At 57.4% G+C, this 13,081-nt stretch overlaps 5 protein-coding genes across 6 annotated transcripts; 4 read left to right on the forward strand and 1 right to left on the reverse strand.

Annotated features, from left to right (window-relative positions):
* Window positions 1-994: 994 nt before the first annotated feature.
* Window positions 995-2,700, forward strand: SDRG_16527 (hypothetical protein). Its single transcript, XM_008622741.1, has 5 exons — window positions 995-1,490; window positions 1,539-1,669; window positions 1,728-1,953; window positions 2,001-2,096; window positions 2,137-2,700. The coding sequence occupies exons 1-5, from the start codon at window positions 1,011-1,013 to the stop codon at window positions 2,638-2,640; spliced, it is 1,437 nt and encodes a 478-aa protein (XP_008620963.1). The 5' UTR covers window positions 995-1,010; the 3' UTR covers window positions 2,641-2,700.
* A 1,008-nt stretch (window positions 2,701-3,708) lies between these two features.
* Window positions 3,709-5,565, forward strand: SDRG_16528 (hypothetical protein). The gene is made up of 4 exons (XM_008622742.1): window positions 3,709-4,602; window positions 4,651-4,840; window positions 4,895-4,999; window positions 5,048-5,565. Exons 1-4 carry the CDS (start codon window positions 3,989-3,991, stop codon window positions 5,462-5,464), a joined length of 1,326 nt encoding a protein of 441 aa, XP_008620964.1. The 5' UTR covers window positions 3,709-3,988; the 3' UTR covers window positions 5,465-5,565.
* A 562-nt stretch (window positions 5,566-6,127) lies between these two features.
* Window positions 6,128-7,796, forward strand: SDRG_16529 (hypothetical protein). The gene is made up of 4 exons (XM_008622743.1): window positions 6,128-7,013; window positions 7,057-7,249; window positions 7,310-7,411; window positions 7,464-7,796. Exons 1-4 carry the CDS (start codon window positions 6,475-6,477, stop codon window positions 7,725-7,727), a joined length of 1,098 nt encoding a protein of 365 aa, XP_008620965.1. The 5' UTR covers window positions 6,128-6,474; the 3' UTR covers window positions 7,728-7,796.
* Window positions 7,797-8,677: 881 nt separating this feature from the next.
* SDRG_16530 lies at window positions 8,678-10,285 on the forward strand. 2 transcript variants are annotated; one of them, XM_008622745.1, is made up of 4 exons: window positions 8,678-9,322; window positions 9,371-9,554; window positions 9,604-9,711; window positions 9,770-10,285. In XM_008622745.1, exons 1-4 carry the CDS (start codon window positions 8,706-8,708, stop codon window positions 10,184-10,186), a joined length of 1,326 nt encoding a protein of 441 aa, XP_008620967.1. In that variant the 5' UTR covers window positions 8,678-8,705; the 3' UTR covers window positions 10,187-10,285. The 2 variants fall into 2 exon arrangements, with proteins under 2 accessions (XP_008620967.1, XP_008620966.1); XM_008622744.1 differs by having other exon boundaries at window positions 8,678-9,554.
* Window positions 10,286-11,892: 1,607 nt separating this feature from the next.
* Window positions 11,893-12,789, reverse strand: SDRG_16531 (hypothetical protein). Its single transcript, XM_008622746.1, has 2 exons — window positions 12,730-12,789; window positions 11,893-12,686 (listed from the first exon to the last, which is right to left on the reverse strand). The coding sequence occupies exons 1-2, from the start codon at window positions 12,771-12,773 to the stop codon at window positions 12,074-12,076; spliced, it is 657 nt and encodes a 218-aa protein (XP_008620968.1). The 5' UTR covers window positions 12,774-12,789; the 3' UTR covers window positions 11,893-12,073.
* Window positions 12,790-13,081: the final 292 nt, after the last annotated feature.

A 13,081-nucleotide genomic window follows, 5' to 3' on the forward strand; every position in this document is an offset into this window, starting at 1 on the left:
GCCAGTCTCAGGAGGAGGATTCGCAGCCTGCCGAACGGAGTGGTTCGCTGCGAAAGGTTCTGCGAAAGGTGCTGCTCACAGAATGCGACGTCGAATCGAATGCGCCGCCACGTCCGCACGCGTCGACGCGAGTAGCACTGCGTTGTAAATTCATCACGCAGGTTTTTACTCTGTTTTGAATGCCCTTAGGGTACGGATAAAACCGCCTACGGTTCTCACCCGAGCGGTTACCCGTCGCTGGCGCTTTGAGCGTGCGTCAATCGCGGGGGTGGATGAGTCGTCTGCCATGGATTCCACGACGTTGTTGTTGCTCTGAGACGGCGTGAGTTGCAGTTCATGGGACCAGAAACCACTCCGATGAGGCGATAGATGTTGGATTCAACGGCGTTCGCTGATGATTCCGCCACCCGCCTAGCGTCCACCGCAATACGTAGGCTGTTACGGGGCCGAGTTGATGTGACTCGTGGCGATGAGTCTGGCGACGACGGAAGAAGCACACTATGGTCAGCGTTAGGCGACTCGCGCAGTAGTACAGCGACGCGATGCTATGCAAAGCACTGGTCTCGGGGACGGTTGTTGCCCGCAACGGCCATGCTCGTAGCGTCATCTATATGCAACAGAGCGTGTTTATAGCAACTAAATGACAACCAGTCTCTGTTGGCACACTGCACTGAACCGACGGCCTTGTCTGTGCCACCAACGACCCGGCTGTGAGGCTGCTGCGGTATAGGTATGGAAAGCAACTACGTACGTACCTGTGGCACCGCATACTGTCCAAGTGTAGTACGCAGTATCGACTGTCTAGCAAACCGCTTCTGGCCATCCGTTGCTGCTTCAGACATCTCTTGATGCATAACGGCCGATCAGATTCGAAACCGCAAGACGGCCTTTCTACGGGTGCTGGAAAGGCAACCTCGCATAACCTAGGTTGCACGCGCGTCCAACAGGGTGTAATGGCCCGCTGCGCGCGCATGGGATCATTTTCATTCTTGAAGGATCGAATACCAAGCATGCCCAGCGACGCCCGCCACCAACCCGGCGACTTTTTACTGCCGTACGGCTTTTTCGACTGCCTTCCGCTCATGGCCGCGGACCTCGAGTACCTCGAGTCGCTTGCGCGGCACACGCTCGAGGCGACGCTCAATGCGCTCCAATGCCACGACGCGACCGCGTGGAGCTCTCTCGGCGACGTCCATGGTGCCCACCTCTTCCAGGGCAAGCCGCGCCCGAGTGAACCGCACATTGTGCCGTTCCGGTCGTCGGCCAAGATGGCCGCGAGTCTCGACGAGGTCCGCGACGTCGTCGCCAACGTCTCGACCGAGGCGATGGCGCAGTCGCTCCGGGTGCGTGCGGACGACGTCATGGACATGAAGGTGCTCTACCGCCTCCAGTCGCCGACGCCCGACGCACCGCACCGCCATGTGCTTGTGCGCTGGGTCGCGATCGCTTGTCCGACTCCGCTCCAGAACCGCGACTTTTGCGTCCTCGAAGTACGTCGTTTTTACCTTTCGAGCGTCGTCGTCTCAGCGCCACGGTAGGTACAAGATCAAGTCCGACTCGCGTCCGGCCAGCGCGCGTGGGTGGTCGCGCAGCACTCGGTGCGGCTGCCGTGTTGTCCCGACCTGAAAAGTGCTTTCCAGCTCGTGCGTGGGGCGATCGCCAACTCGGGGTAAACCAACATGTCCCTACACAGATGGGTCGTATCTAAGCGTCTGATTGGTCCGTAGCATGCTCTTTGCCGAGTCCAACGAAGCCGGCGTGCTGTACGCCCACAGCCACGTCGAGATGGATCTGAAGGGCAACTTGCCGTCGTTCGTATACAAGAAGCTCATGAAGCGCCGCGTGAGCCACATCGTGGACCTTCAGTCGACAATTGTATCACGGCGCACCAAGAAAGAACGCAGTCTCTCGGCCACAATGCATTTTTCACCGCGCCACCAAGCAACCCCCGCCGTACGTACTAGTGTAGCATAGATGATCGTCGCTTAGACCTTGACTAGGTGCACGTTCCGTCGAGCGAGCGCAGTCATTGCAACTACTGTTCCAAGCGCTTCCACGCATTTCGCCACAAGCACCACTGCTCGACGTGCGGCGAGGTACATTATAAAAAGAGGCGAGCGCTGACAAGTTGTCTAGATCTTTTGCTCCAAGTGCACGGGCACGTGGAAGTCGATGCATGCGTCCACCCAGCGCGTCTGCGTCACGTGCTCCAATGCAATTTGCGACCGCTTCTCGGACGCGCAGAGCCCCGTCTTTGGCTGTAGCCCAAATGCTGCGGGCTTTGTGAGCCCCGCTCATGACCACGGCCCACGCCGTCCGCAGTACTCCCCGTCGTGCATGCAGAGCCACGCACCGCCAATGGAGACCGACGATCCGCTCTTGGCCGCGTGGCAGTCGCTGCGGCTGTCGTCGGGCGGCGACGTGCCGGTTCGCGACATGCAGTCGGAGAAGACGACGTCGACGCTCCAAGACCTTTGTGACGACCCTGTCTCGAAGCTGCTCGCGGGCGACTGGGACTGCTACGACCCGACGGCGACGATCGATATTTCGGCACAGCTGCAGCAGGCAGCGCTCGAGCGCAGCTTTGGCCACCGGCCCGAGTCGCGCCGTGACCGCTCGCGATCGTACAAGGTCTGGTAGCTAGCTGTTTCATGTACAAAGTGTCGTAAATCCAAATCAAAGTTGTCGTCGTCCGTGATGACTTGAGTGTCAGCGTGGCATGCTCAACGTGGCTGCACCGAGTGGGTAGCGTTGTCGGCGGTTTGACCTCCATCGCATGACGTCCCGGCGGGAGCTCACGACGGGAGAGACCGTGGTAACACGTGGTACTTGGAAGCGAAGCAACGATTACTCGTAGCCTCTAGCTACAACTCTGTGCAACGTCCAGGGTTGACACATTTCCCAAACTCGATCGACCTTTTCCTTCTGTAGACCCGAGTATGATAGTTGACCACTTCCTCGACGCGACACGTCGTCCAAGCAGCAGGTGAGCCCTTGGCTCGTGCGGCACGACCGGTGATGACGAGATTTGCATTGGCAACTGCTCGTTCGGTAGTTCGAAGGCCGACAAACGAACGCACCTAGTACGTCGTCGCGAACGGATGCGTCAACATGGAGCAAAATAGTCGGGCAAAAGAGGCTACAAGCCTCGGCATGCTTTTTCACTTGCAAGCTCACGTATTGACCACGAGCTTGGACCGCGACAGGCCGTTCTGGACCGTCCGACAGCCGCAGAAACTCCAATTTTGGTGGCCACACCCAAAACGGATGTTCCGCATTTTGCTTTTTGGTAACCTTGTTATTCGCAACATGTGGTCCAGCACTCGAATCATCCTCGCCGCGCCTCGGTGCGTAGGCCACTCTGTGCTGTCTTGAACCTCAAGTCACCACCAGGATCGAGGTGATGGAAGCTCGCGAAACGACAGCGATGCGAACGGGCTCGTGCGCCGCTTCTCGCAGTAGGGAACGAGCACGCGAGTCGTATATGCGTGTATTGGGAGCAAATGTCGATGGATGTTAGAGTAGCGCAAAGGAGCTTGCGAGAATGAGTGGTCCGTAGGCACCACATGGCTGCACCGTGCTTGCCGCCAAAACAAGCCGCTGCGTGTTTATGCAGTCATATTGGACAGTCGCGTGGTTTTTGGGTCTGCGACGTTGGCTTCTTTTTGATCCACACGTCTCGCGATACACACCGAGACAGCTCGGGCTTTTCTGTGCAGCGGACGTGCGAGACGGCGATGTGTGCTGGCGCCACAGCCTCGGTCGCTCAGCCCTCGATACAAAGCTCGTTTTGTGCATCTCATGCGTCGTTTGTGATTACCAATGGTGCACATTGCACCACCGTGCAAGCAGCGTGCGGCGGTCGCCAGCTGGCACCACGCCGACATCTTCCTCCCAAGTAGCGACTCGAGTGGCCAGTGCGCCTGCACTGCCTGTCTCTGCCAATGCGCGCTCGGCATCGGGCATTTCTACAGTACACAATTGGAGCATGGGCGAGCTTCCGTCACGGCATGACAACCTCGAAGACTTTCCGCTGCCGCCCGACTTTTTCCGGAGCGACCCGCTCTCGGCCATCGAGCTGCGGTACCTCGAGGGCCTTGGGCAGCACAACATGGCCAAGCTCGTGACGCTCGCCGAGTCGTTCCTGGACGCAAAGGCGTTCCCGTGCATCAAAGCGTCGCGCAACTTGCGCCTCTACCAAGGGCTCGCACCGCCGTCCGAGCCCAACATTATCCCGTTCCGCGCTACAACGACGGTCCAAGCCACGTTTCGGGAGCTCACGCACATTGTTTGCAACGTCACAAGCGAACAAATGACCAACGCCGTCCACAAGTACGCGTACGAGTTGCTGGACATGGCCATTTTGCACGAAATTCCGACACCGACGCCGCAGCAGCAGCGCATGTTTGTGCGCTGGATGGCCACCGAGTGCCCGCCGCCATTGCGCCGCCGCGATTTCTGCGTCCTCGAAGTCCACCACGAAGCGCTCCTTCGCAACGGGAAGCGGGCGTTCTTGATTTCGCAGCACTCGATCCGGTTGTCGAGCTGCCCGGACCTCAAGAGCGCATACAACCTCGTTCGCGGCTCAATCTACAACTCGGGGTACGTTCACACGTCGTCCTCACGGCGGAGACTCAGCATTATCAATAGCACCATCATCATGGAAACCGACACACCTGGCATCCTTGACGTCCATACGCATACACAAATGGACCTGAAAGGTCGCGTGCCGTCCTGGCTGCACAAGGTTGTCGTGCGGCAGCGCGTCGCGCGTCTCCAGTCGCTGCACGCGTCGCTCGAGGATCTTCGCCTGGGCGAGACGCTCGAAGGGACCTACATTGTACGTTTGAAAGACCTACACTCTGGTGTGACTTTGCCGTTGCTGTTATGCTAGCCCATGGTACCGGTGGACGCGCGGTCGCACTGTGGCGGCTGTGGCAAAGCATTTCATACGTTTCCCAAGTGGCGGCGAAAACACCACTGTCAGCTCTGCGGCGAGGTAGGCACCCCATCATGACCATCATGGTTTGACTTGGTATTGTGGCAGGTCTTTTGCGCCAAGTGCGCCACGCCGTCGCCGACAAAAGGTCGTGTCTGCTACGCGTGCGTGGGCACCACGGTCGAGAGTTCGCTGCGGAGTCCGTGCCGCAGTGCCGATGTGACGTATGCAAAACACTCCTTGTTTGCCGATTTCCCGGATGACGACGATGGCAGCATCGTGGGCGCAAACACGACCGGACACATGCCCGTGTACCACCCGTGCACGTCGTCGTCGACGCTCTTGCAGCTGCTGGACGAGCCTCGCAAGCAACGCGTCGGCGAGCTCTCCACGCCTGATGTCGCGCTCGAAGCGCTGCAGTTTGATTGGCTCGCGCCCGGGGAGCTGGCGTCACCGCACCAAGGCAGCGCGCTTTTGCCGATGCTCGAGGTCGACTCGGCCCACGTGCTTCGCCTTATCGTCTAGTCGCTACAATATTGTCCTCCCTGCCATCGTGCCGTCCCTGTCTACAGAACTAGTCCCGTTCTGCTACTTGAAGTAATAAAAAATGTGGTTAATACCTTCGAGACGTTTTCTGAAGCGCGTCGACGCCGCGGTACGAACGCATCGTTCGCGCTGCATTGCCGCAGCTGCATTGTTGTGCCGCTCTCTACTATACCATACTACGAACCGATGACAGCAGCTCGTTCGTTAATTCGCTCGTGCGTTCGATTGTTCGTCGAGTGGTCGTGTGGGCAGGAAAAGGCGGAGCATCGCGGCTTGGACCGCGCGATGCCGAGTCTCTCGACAGCTTTCGGAAACACGTACTGTCGGACTTAACAGTTCTTGAACACGAGTCGTGTTTGCATTCACACAGCACGCACCATGAAAGCTCTACACTGTAGTGATGCTACCATCGCGAATGTCGCACTTGGTCAGGGAGTCTTCCAGTGACGCGAGGCGTACTACTGCCATCGACCAATAATGGCCATCGAAACTGCGCGCAATTCGCCCATCCCGCTCTGTGACGAGGAGCTTTGGCGCTTCTTAGATCGCAATCAACGGCGCACCCAGGTGCAGCGGATACCCAAGTGGCGCGTTTTTGAGCCACCGTTCCTTGAAGCCGTCGATCACAGCCTCTCGGTCCCAGCTTCCCGCGCACGCGAATTGCACGGCGTGTAAAAGCACTGCAGTGGATTCCTGTACGACATTTCGATATCCTACGGACGACGAGGTACGAGTGACAAGGTCCACTGTCGCTCATGCAACTCGGCTGTAAATGGACTCTCTCTGGCGTGTGGAAAGCGGGATCCGTAGCTGCATTGCGCGTCGGATGAGCAAGTGCAACTTGGAACGATCAACGAATCTCAGTGTACACGGCCGGCTCGCGTGGCGTCAGACCGGCTGGCGCACTGCTTGAACCGCTCCGTACGTCCCTGCGTACATATCTATCGTATGCACAGAAATCGAGGTCGTCATTTTTGGTTTTGAGACTCATGGCACGCATGCACAAGCTACACTCGACGACGCTCCTCGGCGACGACGACGACCCACGGACGCTCAAGGACGTTGCCCACGAGAATCTCGACCGCCTCTTGCGCCGCAGTCGCGACGAACCGTGGGTGTGTGTCAAAGCCACGCCGGGCTTGCATCTTTTTCGTGACCAAAGCGGCAGTACGTACCAAGCCGCAACGGTCGTCGACGCGTCCATGGACGAACTCAAAGCGTTTGTGTCGCTTGTGACCACGGAAGAAATGCGCGCCAACATTGGCCAGCACATGTACCAAGATGTTTTGGACAGCAACATTTTGCATGCGGTCGCCGCCGACGAGCGCATCTTTGTGCGCTGGCTCGCCTTTGCGTGTCCGTCGCCGATGCGGAACCGCGATCTCTGCGTCTTGGAGGCCCACGACGACGTCGTCTTGCCAACCGGACGCCACGCGTATGTCATTTCGCAGCACTCGGTGCCATTTGCGCCATGCCCCGACAACGAAGCGACGCTCAACGTTGTGCGGGCGTCCATCGCGAACTCCGGGTACGTCCTTCCATGTTGACGTTAGAAACTGAGTGGTATGTAGTCTTATTGTATCAGAAACGGGCACGCCGGGCCAGTGCCGCGTCCAGCTTTTCCTCAGCTTGGACCTCCAAGGGCGCGGGCCGCAATGGCTCTCCAAGCGCTTCATGCTCAATCGCGTCGCACGGCTTCAGTCGCTGCACGCTGCCGTGGCCAACCTCCGCCGCGCCAAGATGTCGATATGCGGTGACTTTGCGGTACACAGTTGATTTTGACGTTGGGATATGTCGGCCTTTGGGTTTGACGCTCGGGTGTAGATGTATGGTGACAACCAAAGCGAGTGCGGTCGCTGCCACAAGCGCTTCCAGAACTCGTTTTCATTGAAACGCCGCCTCTTTCAATGCACGTCGTGCTGCCACGTAGGATGCGATTATGCTGCTCACCCATGTGACTTATGTAACGCTATGATAGACGTTTTGCCGCCAGTGTACGGTGGACGCCTCGAAAGGTCGCAAGTGCCATGCGTGCTGGGGGGCCTCGACGGGCGGCTGCTTTCGGAGTCCGTACCCGTCGTCCGGTCCGAGCGGGTACGATGTCGGGATGGCGTCGCCGTGTCGTCAGTACAGTCCCAACGTAACGCGGCAGCAGCTCCAACAGTGGATACACCCGGCGTGGGTGCCCGACGTGCCCGAGCTGGACGTTGACTGGCTCGGACCCTTGCCCATCTCGAAATAATTCATTATGCACCGCGAAGGAGGCTAATAGAAACTACTAGAATGTATATACATATGTATGAAGGTGTCACCGGCTCCACGTACATTCCAGATAGGGACGTGTGAAATAGTCGTCGGACAACAAACGCACGTTGTAGCTCGTCGTCGTCACTTACTTGAGGACGTTGAGCGGTTGCTGGCGCGGTCGTCCTTCAAATATTCAACCGCAGAGCGTGACGCAGCGCCTGCAGTGCAACGCGCTCGGTGGCACCAACATGGCGCGGCGGTATAGAGCATGCAGGTATGATTCTAGCCATGCAGATACTAGTGGGTAGTGATTGCTACTGAGAGCGAGGACAGTCGCGCTCTTCGTTGAGTTCCTGAACCAGCGTCGTGACGTGCGCACGCGTTTTGATGTCAACACGCCCCGAAATGAGCTGGGTATTCTGTCCTGTACCAAGTTTAGTAGAAGGGCGACCGCCTGTATGGCAAAGCAAGCGCCGCTGCCTTCGCACAGGCGTCGTATTTCGCTGCTGTGGTAGCGTTGGACCGTTTCCTGTTGCATGAGAATGGCACTCTGCGTTCGTGATAGTAATCGGGTCAACGTCAAAGACACGCAACGCGCAAGCTTGAACTCGCAGGCATTTCGCCGACCGATAGGGTGAGGCGCGTGGCCTGCACGCAAAGCATGTACAGAGCAGTTTGGCTACAAAAAAGAAAGCATCGCCGGCGATGTAGCTTGAGGCTGCTTCGACCGCAGCGTGGACGTCCCACTGTGCTACTTGCCTCAACGGATGGGGACTTCACGTTTTTGTGCGCCTGTCGTCCATGCCTTCTTCAGAATCAGTCACTGGCAACTTCAGGAGGAGCCAAGGCAACAGATGACGACGCCTACATATCCTTCACTGGCCTCATCACGCACCGTGTCCAACTCCACGAAGTGAGCACCGGACCCATCGCTTCTTTTCCGACCAAATTCCCACATCTTTTATTTCTTCCCATGGCCAACACGACGCCGCCGTCCTCGGCCAATAGCCCGCGCACGACGCTCTCGAGCTCCAAATTTCGCTACGAAGCGCTCTCGGCACAAGAGACCAAGTACTTGGAGTCGCTCGCCGAAACCAACGTCCGTCAGCTCTGTGATGCGCAGACGGCGTTCTACGACGCCAAGCTCTGGCCATGCGTACGCGAGTCACCTAGTGTTCGCCTCTTTCAAGGCCCGCCTGCCAACAACGACGCGGCGACAACGCCATTCCGGGCCTCGACCACGCTCCACGCCTCGTTCCAAGAACTCACCGCGCTCCTCACAAAGTCGACGATCGAGCCGGGCCAGTTGCCGTTCAAGCAGCCCCACGACGGCGTCGTCGACAGCGCAATCGTGCTCGAGATTCCGTCGGCGCTCGCGCATCGACGCATCTTTGTGCGATGGATGGCTATCGAGTGTTTGAAACCGCTGCGAAACCGTGACTTTTGCCTCCTCGAGGTCCACGATACCGTGCTCTTGCCGACGGGGGCCCGCGCGTTTGTCATTTCCCAGCACTCGATCCGCCTCCATGAAGCGTGCCCCGACATGGAAGGCTCAATCGGCCTTGTCCGCGGCTCCCTGTACAACTCGGGGTTCGATTTTTTTTCCATTTTTTGCATTTTGGGCTTAGACGTCGTTAGGTTTGTGGTGATGGAAACCTCCGTCCACAGCGTCCTCGAAGTGCGTGCGATCGTCGACATGGATCTAAAAGGGCGCGTGCCGTCTTTTCTGCATACGCGCATTGTGCGTCAGCGCGCGGCGCGACTCCAAACGATCCACCGCTCGATTCAAGTGTCGCGACTCAAACACGGTCATCCCACCGAGGTACTCCATACCTGCCTTGTGTGGCTCCAATAGTGAACCAATGCACTAGGTCAAGGTCCAGCGTGAGAGCCGCAGTCACTGCGCCGGCTGCCACAAAAGCTTTCAAACGTTCTTTCGGCAATGGCACCGCAAACACAACTGCGCCATCTGCGGCGAGGTAAGTGTCTTGTCTTGATCGACTGCAGTGTACTCATTCATTTACTGTGCCGGTGTAGATCTTTTGCCGTCACTGCACGCAGAGCTGTACGGCCGAGCCCACGAAGCGCGTCTGCAATGCGTGCGTCGGCTCCATGGTCGAGTATACACTTCGCAGTCCGTTCACACACCCAAGTGCCGAGGTGGAGGGCGCATCGTCGCTCTTTGAAGATGACTTTGAGAGCACTATCGTCGATCCCAAGCAAAGTCGGCAGTACCACCCGTGCACGATGCGGGAAAACCTCCTCCAGCTGATCGAGCCTCCCGTCTCCGAGCGTCGGCGCCGCCCCGTCTCGATGAAGTCACCGGACGTCACGCTCGAAGCTCTGCGCATGGAGTACGGAAGCACCCCGAGTGTCGAAGCACGTACAGTTCTCTTCCCCAACAACGGCGACGACCTCTACCTCTCGATCATCGACCACGATGGGCGGTGCTGACGTAAGTCGACTCGCGTAGTGTAGACCCTAACTTTTAACATGTCGTGGTGGAGCGTACTGCAACCATTCCACGTTTCTGGTGGCTTTGCCAGTACAAAACAAGGCGTAGAGAGGTGGCTACAAGGTCGTACTTCCGTGACCAATTCTACTCGTATGTAGGTGCCAGGGCTCCATCGTCGATCGGTTTTCCCAGCACCGAGTCGACCGCCCACTTCGGTCGACTTTGCCACGGCTGTAGCTGTTCCCTCACCATTCATACAGAGCGAAAAACCATTTTGTTGCATACTTAGGATGAATACGAGTTGTAGACTATACTCTGATGGTACGAACCTCGCCCGAATGCTGAAAGAGCTGGCGATTGAAATGCTTATCATTCCGTTCAGTGAGTGCTGAGTTGTTACATGTGAGACTGCCAACAGCAACTTGTGGTGTCACTGGACCCTTGCTCATCTCCACAACAAAGGATCCGACTACCTGTACTCTGGTACCGGTACTCTGGTAGGAACCTTATGTGTGGTAACCCACTCGCTGCCACTGCTGTACCGCAAGTGGCGGAGAATGCATCGACTGGCGTCGGTGTCGCGGGATGATGTAATTAAGAAAATGTGATGAATACTAAACTTACAAGCACCCATGCGGCTATCACACGAGCTGATGGGGACCAGTTTTATCTGCAACTCAACGTGGCGGCCGATTCGTGGCGTTGCTGTACGTTTCGAACCGCGCGGTGATTGGGTCAATTGAGCTTGATACAAGAATTAAAGCCAATCAGCACACAGCACGTCAACCATGCAGATATATTGGCCTAGGCAAGTCACTTCCCGATGCCAACCGAGGCGCGAGAATGCCTCTTCTTCTCGAGCCATTGTATATCGGCTGTGCGAGCATTTGGCTTCAAAAATGTGTGAGCTTGCAGTGTGCGCCCACCCAAGAGTCCGATCAGTGAAACTGATAGGCCAACATCAACATCGACGGAGATAATACTGTCCCATCGACTAGCTTCATCGCTAATGGATGCACTACGGCGTCAACAAAAATTTGCAATGGGAGTAAGTCGGCAGCTCCAATGTGATCGCGGATGACCACCGCGCACGACAGCCTAGCGTGCGCTGCCGCGTTCCTTCGGCAAAGTGTACTGTTGGGGGATAGGTCAAGTACCGAAAACGACCCACGAAACAAACGATTACAAGGTGCCACCACGGACGTTTTTGCGAGCTCTTCAGCTCCTTCATTACGTGTGTAGCGCTCGGTCCCAACCAAGTTTCTCTTGCAGCGCGGAATGATTCGCTCGAACCCAACCAAATCCCACAAACACGAAGACGTTGCTCTCCGACCTACAATACAATCGATACCAAGCAAAGGCAAGGGCGTAGCTTAGCCACTTGGACGGCTGGTTAGCATCCAAGATCAGCGCCGATTGCTTGATATGATAGCAACAACTTTTGCATGCGAATAACGCTTCTCATGGTACCGTACAGAATGGTATCTCTGCACGCTGGTGACGTTTTGTGCATAGGGGCATTTGGGTCCTTGGTCTCCCTCCACGTTGTAGCCATCTCGATGAGATGGCACCTTGTCGATTGCCAGCTTCGGCCAAACAATGTTGTCCCAAAAACCGACAGTTTGGGGTAAAGAGGCTTGAGCACGATGTCGGACTCCGCGCGATTCATTTAACATCTAAGAGTGGCCAGATCTGGACACGAGCATGACCACTGATACGAGCGTGTTGCGTGGTGTTGGTACTAGTACCTGACTACGTGAGCCCCGTTGAATATAACTCCTTTGGCGTCGAAATTTGAACACAGATGAGAGACTTGACCTCCAAAGGGTCGTGTTGCGTCTAATGTTGCGTCGCCCGTGGCGTAACATCTTTGCTATCGCGTCTGGCTACGACGCTGTTACGGTGCAGCCCCAAATCGCGAGGAGCTCTCGACCGCGACGAGGCTTGATGCTATTCGAAGGCTCGATCGTCGCTTGCAGCGTCAAGCCCGCCGGCTCCAGAATAGCCTTGTAGTCTTGGAGCGAGAGCTCGTAGGGCGGTCCGGCTTTTCGCATCGCACCATGCTCGGCCACATACGGGAAGAGCAGCGTGAGGAGTACGCCGGATGTCGGGTGCAAAAGGGCTTTGAACTGCGCAGCAGCGCGACCGCGCATCTCTGGCTCGATCGCAGCAAAGAAGAGGTAGTCGTACACCAAGTCAAACGGCTCGGGCTCGCTGTAATTGAAGAAGTCGGTGACGCGGACGTTGTCGCCAACGACGGCGCGGGCTTTGGCGACGGCCGTCGGCGAGATATCGAGGCCTGTCGCCGCCCAGCCCTGCTTTTGCAGATGTAGAATGTCATAGCCAGAGCCACAGCCGGGCACGAGGGCGCGGCCGCCTCGCTTCTCGACGTGGGCAAGGCCCTCGACGAAGGACGGGTTCACGCCCTGAAGCTCCCACGGCGTGACCTGCTGTGTCCACGCGGTCTCCCAGTCGCGACCAACTTTGTCAAAGAAGCCGCTAGTAGAGCCAGCATGAGCCGCGTTAGCGTAGCGCAACTTACCGAGCCCCGAGGGCCGGCCGGTGCCAGCTGCGGCGCAGGGCCATCTCGCTCGAATGTGACTTGTATCCGTAACTCGTGCATGTATCCGGAATTCATCCTTGAAGTTGGAGGTGGACCAACTTGAACATAACTTTTGGGGGCGCCATTTCGGTGGTCCGCGCCGAGTTATCGGCGTCCATCTGCAGACAAGATATGGCCATGCGGCGGTACAAAGATGCCAGAAATCGTGTCTCTATACAAATGTAAGATGCTGGGTGCGCCTGTCGGTCGCTTACCGCTCCCGGTGCATGGACACTTGCGGAAGCGCAATCAGGGGCGCTGATCGTGCCAGGTTCGTGCCTGTCTCGAGCAC

This window comes from Saprolegnia diclina, assembly GCF_000281045.1.
Source record: "Saprolegnia diclina VS20 unplaced genomic scaffold supercont1.134, whole genome shotgun sequence".
Lineage (NCBI taxonomy): Eukaryota > Oomycota > Saprolegniomycetes > Saprolegniales > Saprolegniaceae > Saprolegnia > Saprolegnia diclina.

Bases quoted from the DNA above. Each gene is read 5' to 3' on its own strand.
- SDRG_16530 (XM_008622744.1), top strand. From the start codon at position 8,706: ATGGCCAACACGACGCCGCCGTCCTCGGCCAATAGCCCGCGCACGACG. The intron at 9,555-9,603 runs GTACTCCATACC...CCAATGCACTAG, and splicing joins AACACGGTCATCCCACCGAG to GTCAAGGTCCAGCGTGAGAG. The intron at 9,712-9,769 runs GTAAGTGTCTTG...GTGCCGGTGTAG, and splicing joins ACTGCGCCATCTGCGGCGAG to ATCTTTTGCCGTCACTGCAC.
- SDRG_16528 (XM_008622742.1), top strand. From the start codon at position 3,989: ATGGGCGAGCTTCCGTCACGGCATGACAACCTCGAAGACTTTCCGCTG. The intron at 4,841-4,894 runs GTACGTTTGAAA...CTGTTATGCTAG, and splicing joins CGCTCGAAGGGACCTACATT to CCCATGGTACCGGTGGACGC. The intron at 5,000-5,047 runs GTAGGCACCCCA...GTATTGTGGCAG, and splicing joins ACTGTCAGCTCTGCGGCGAG to GTCTTTTGCGCCAAGTGCGC.
- SDRG_16527 (XM_008622741.1), top strand. From the start codon at position 1,011: ATGCCCAGCGACGCCCGCCACCAACCCGGCGACTTTTTACTGCCGTAC. The intron at 1,491-1,538 runs GTACGTCGTTTT...GCGCCACGGTAG, and splicing joins GCGACTTTTGCGTCCTCGAA to GTACAAGATCAAGTCCGACT. The intron at 2,097-2,136 runs GTACATTATAAA...CAAGTTGTCTAG, and splicing joins ACTGCTCGACGTGCGGCGAG to ATCTTTTGCTCCAAGTGCAC.
- SDRG_16531 (XM_008622746.1), bottom strand. From the start codon at position 12,773: ATGGCCCTGCGCCGCAGCTGGCACCGGCCGGCCCTCGGGGCTCG. The intron at 12,687-12,729 runs GTAAGTTGCGCT...TGGCTCTACTAG, and splicing joins CGGCCGGCCCTCGGGGCTCG to CGGCTTCTTTGACAAAGTTG.
- SDRG_16529 (XM_008622743.1), top strand. From the start codon at position 6,475: ATGGCACGCATGCACAAGCTACACTCGACGACGCTCCTCGGCGACGAC. The intron at 7,014-7,056 runs GTACGTCCTTCC...AGTGGTATGTAG, and splicing joins GCGTCCATCGCGAACTCCGG to TCTTATTGTATCAGAAACGG. The intron at 7,412-7,463 runs GTAGGATGCGAT...ACGCTATGATAG, and splicing joins AATGCACGTCGTGCTGCCAC to ACGTTTTGCCGCCAGTGTAC.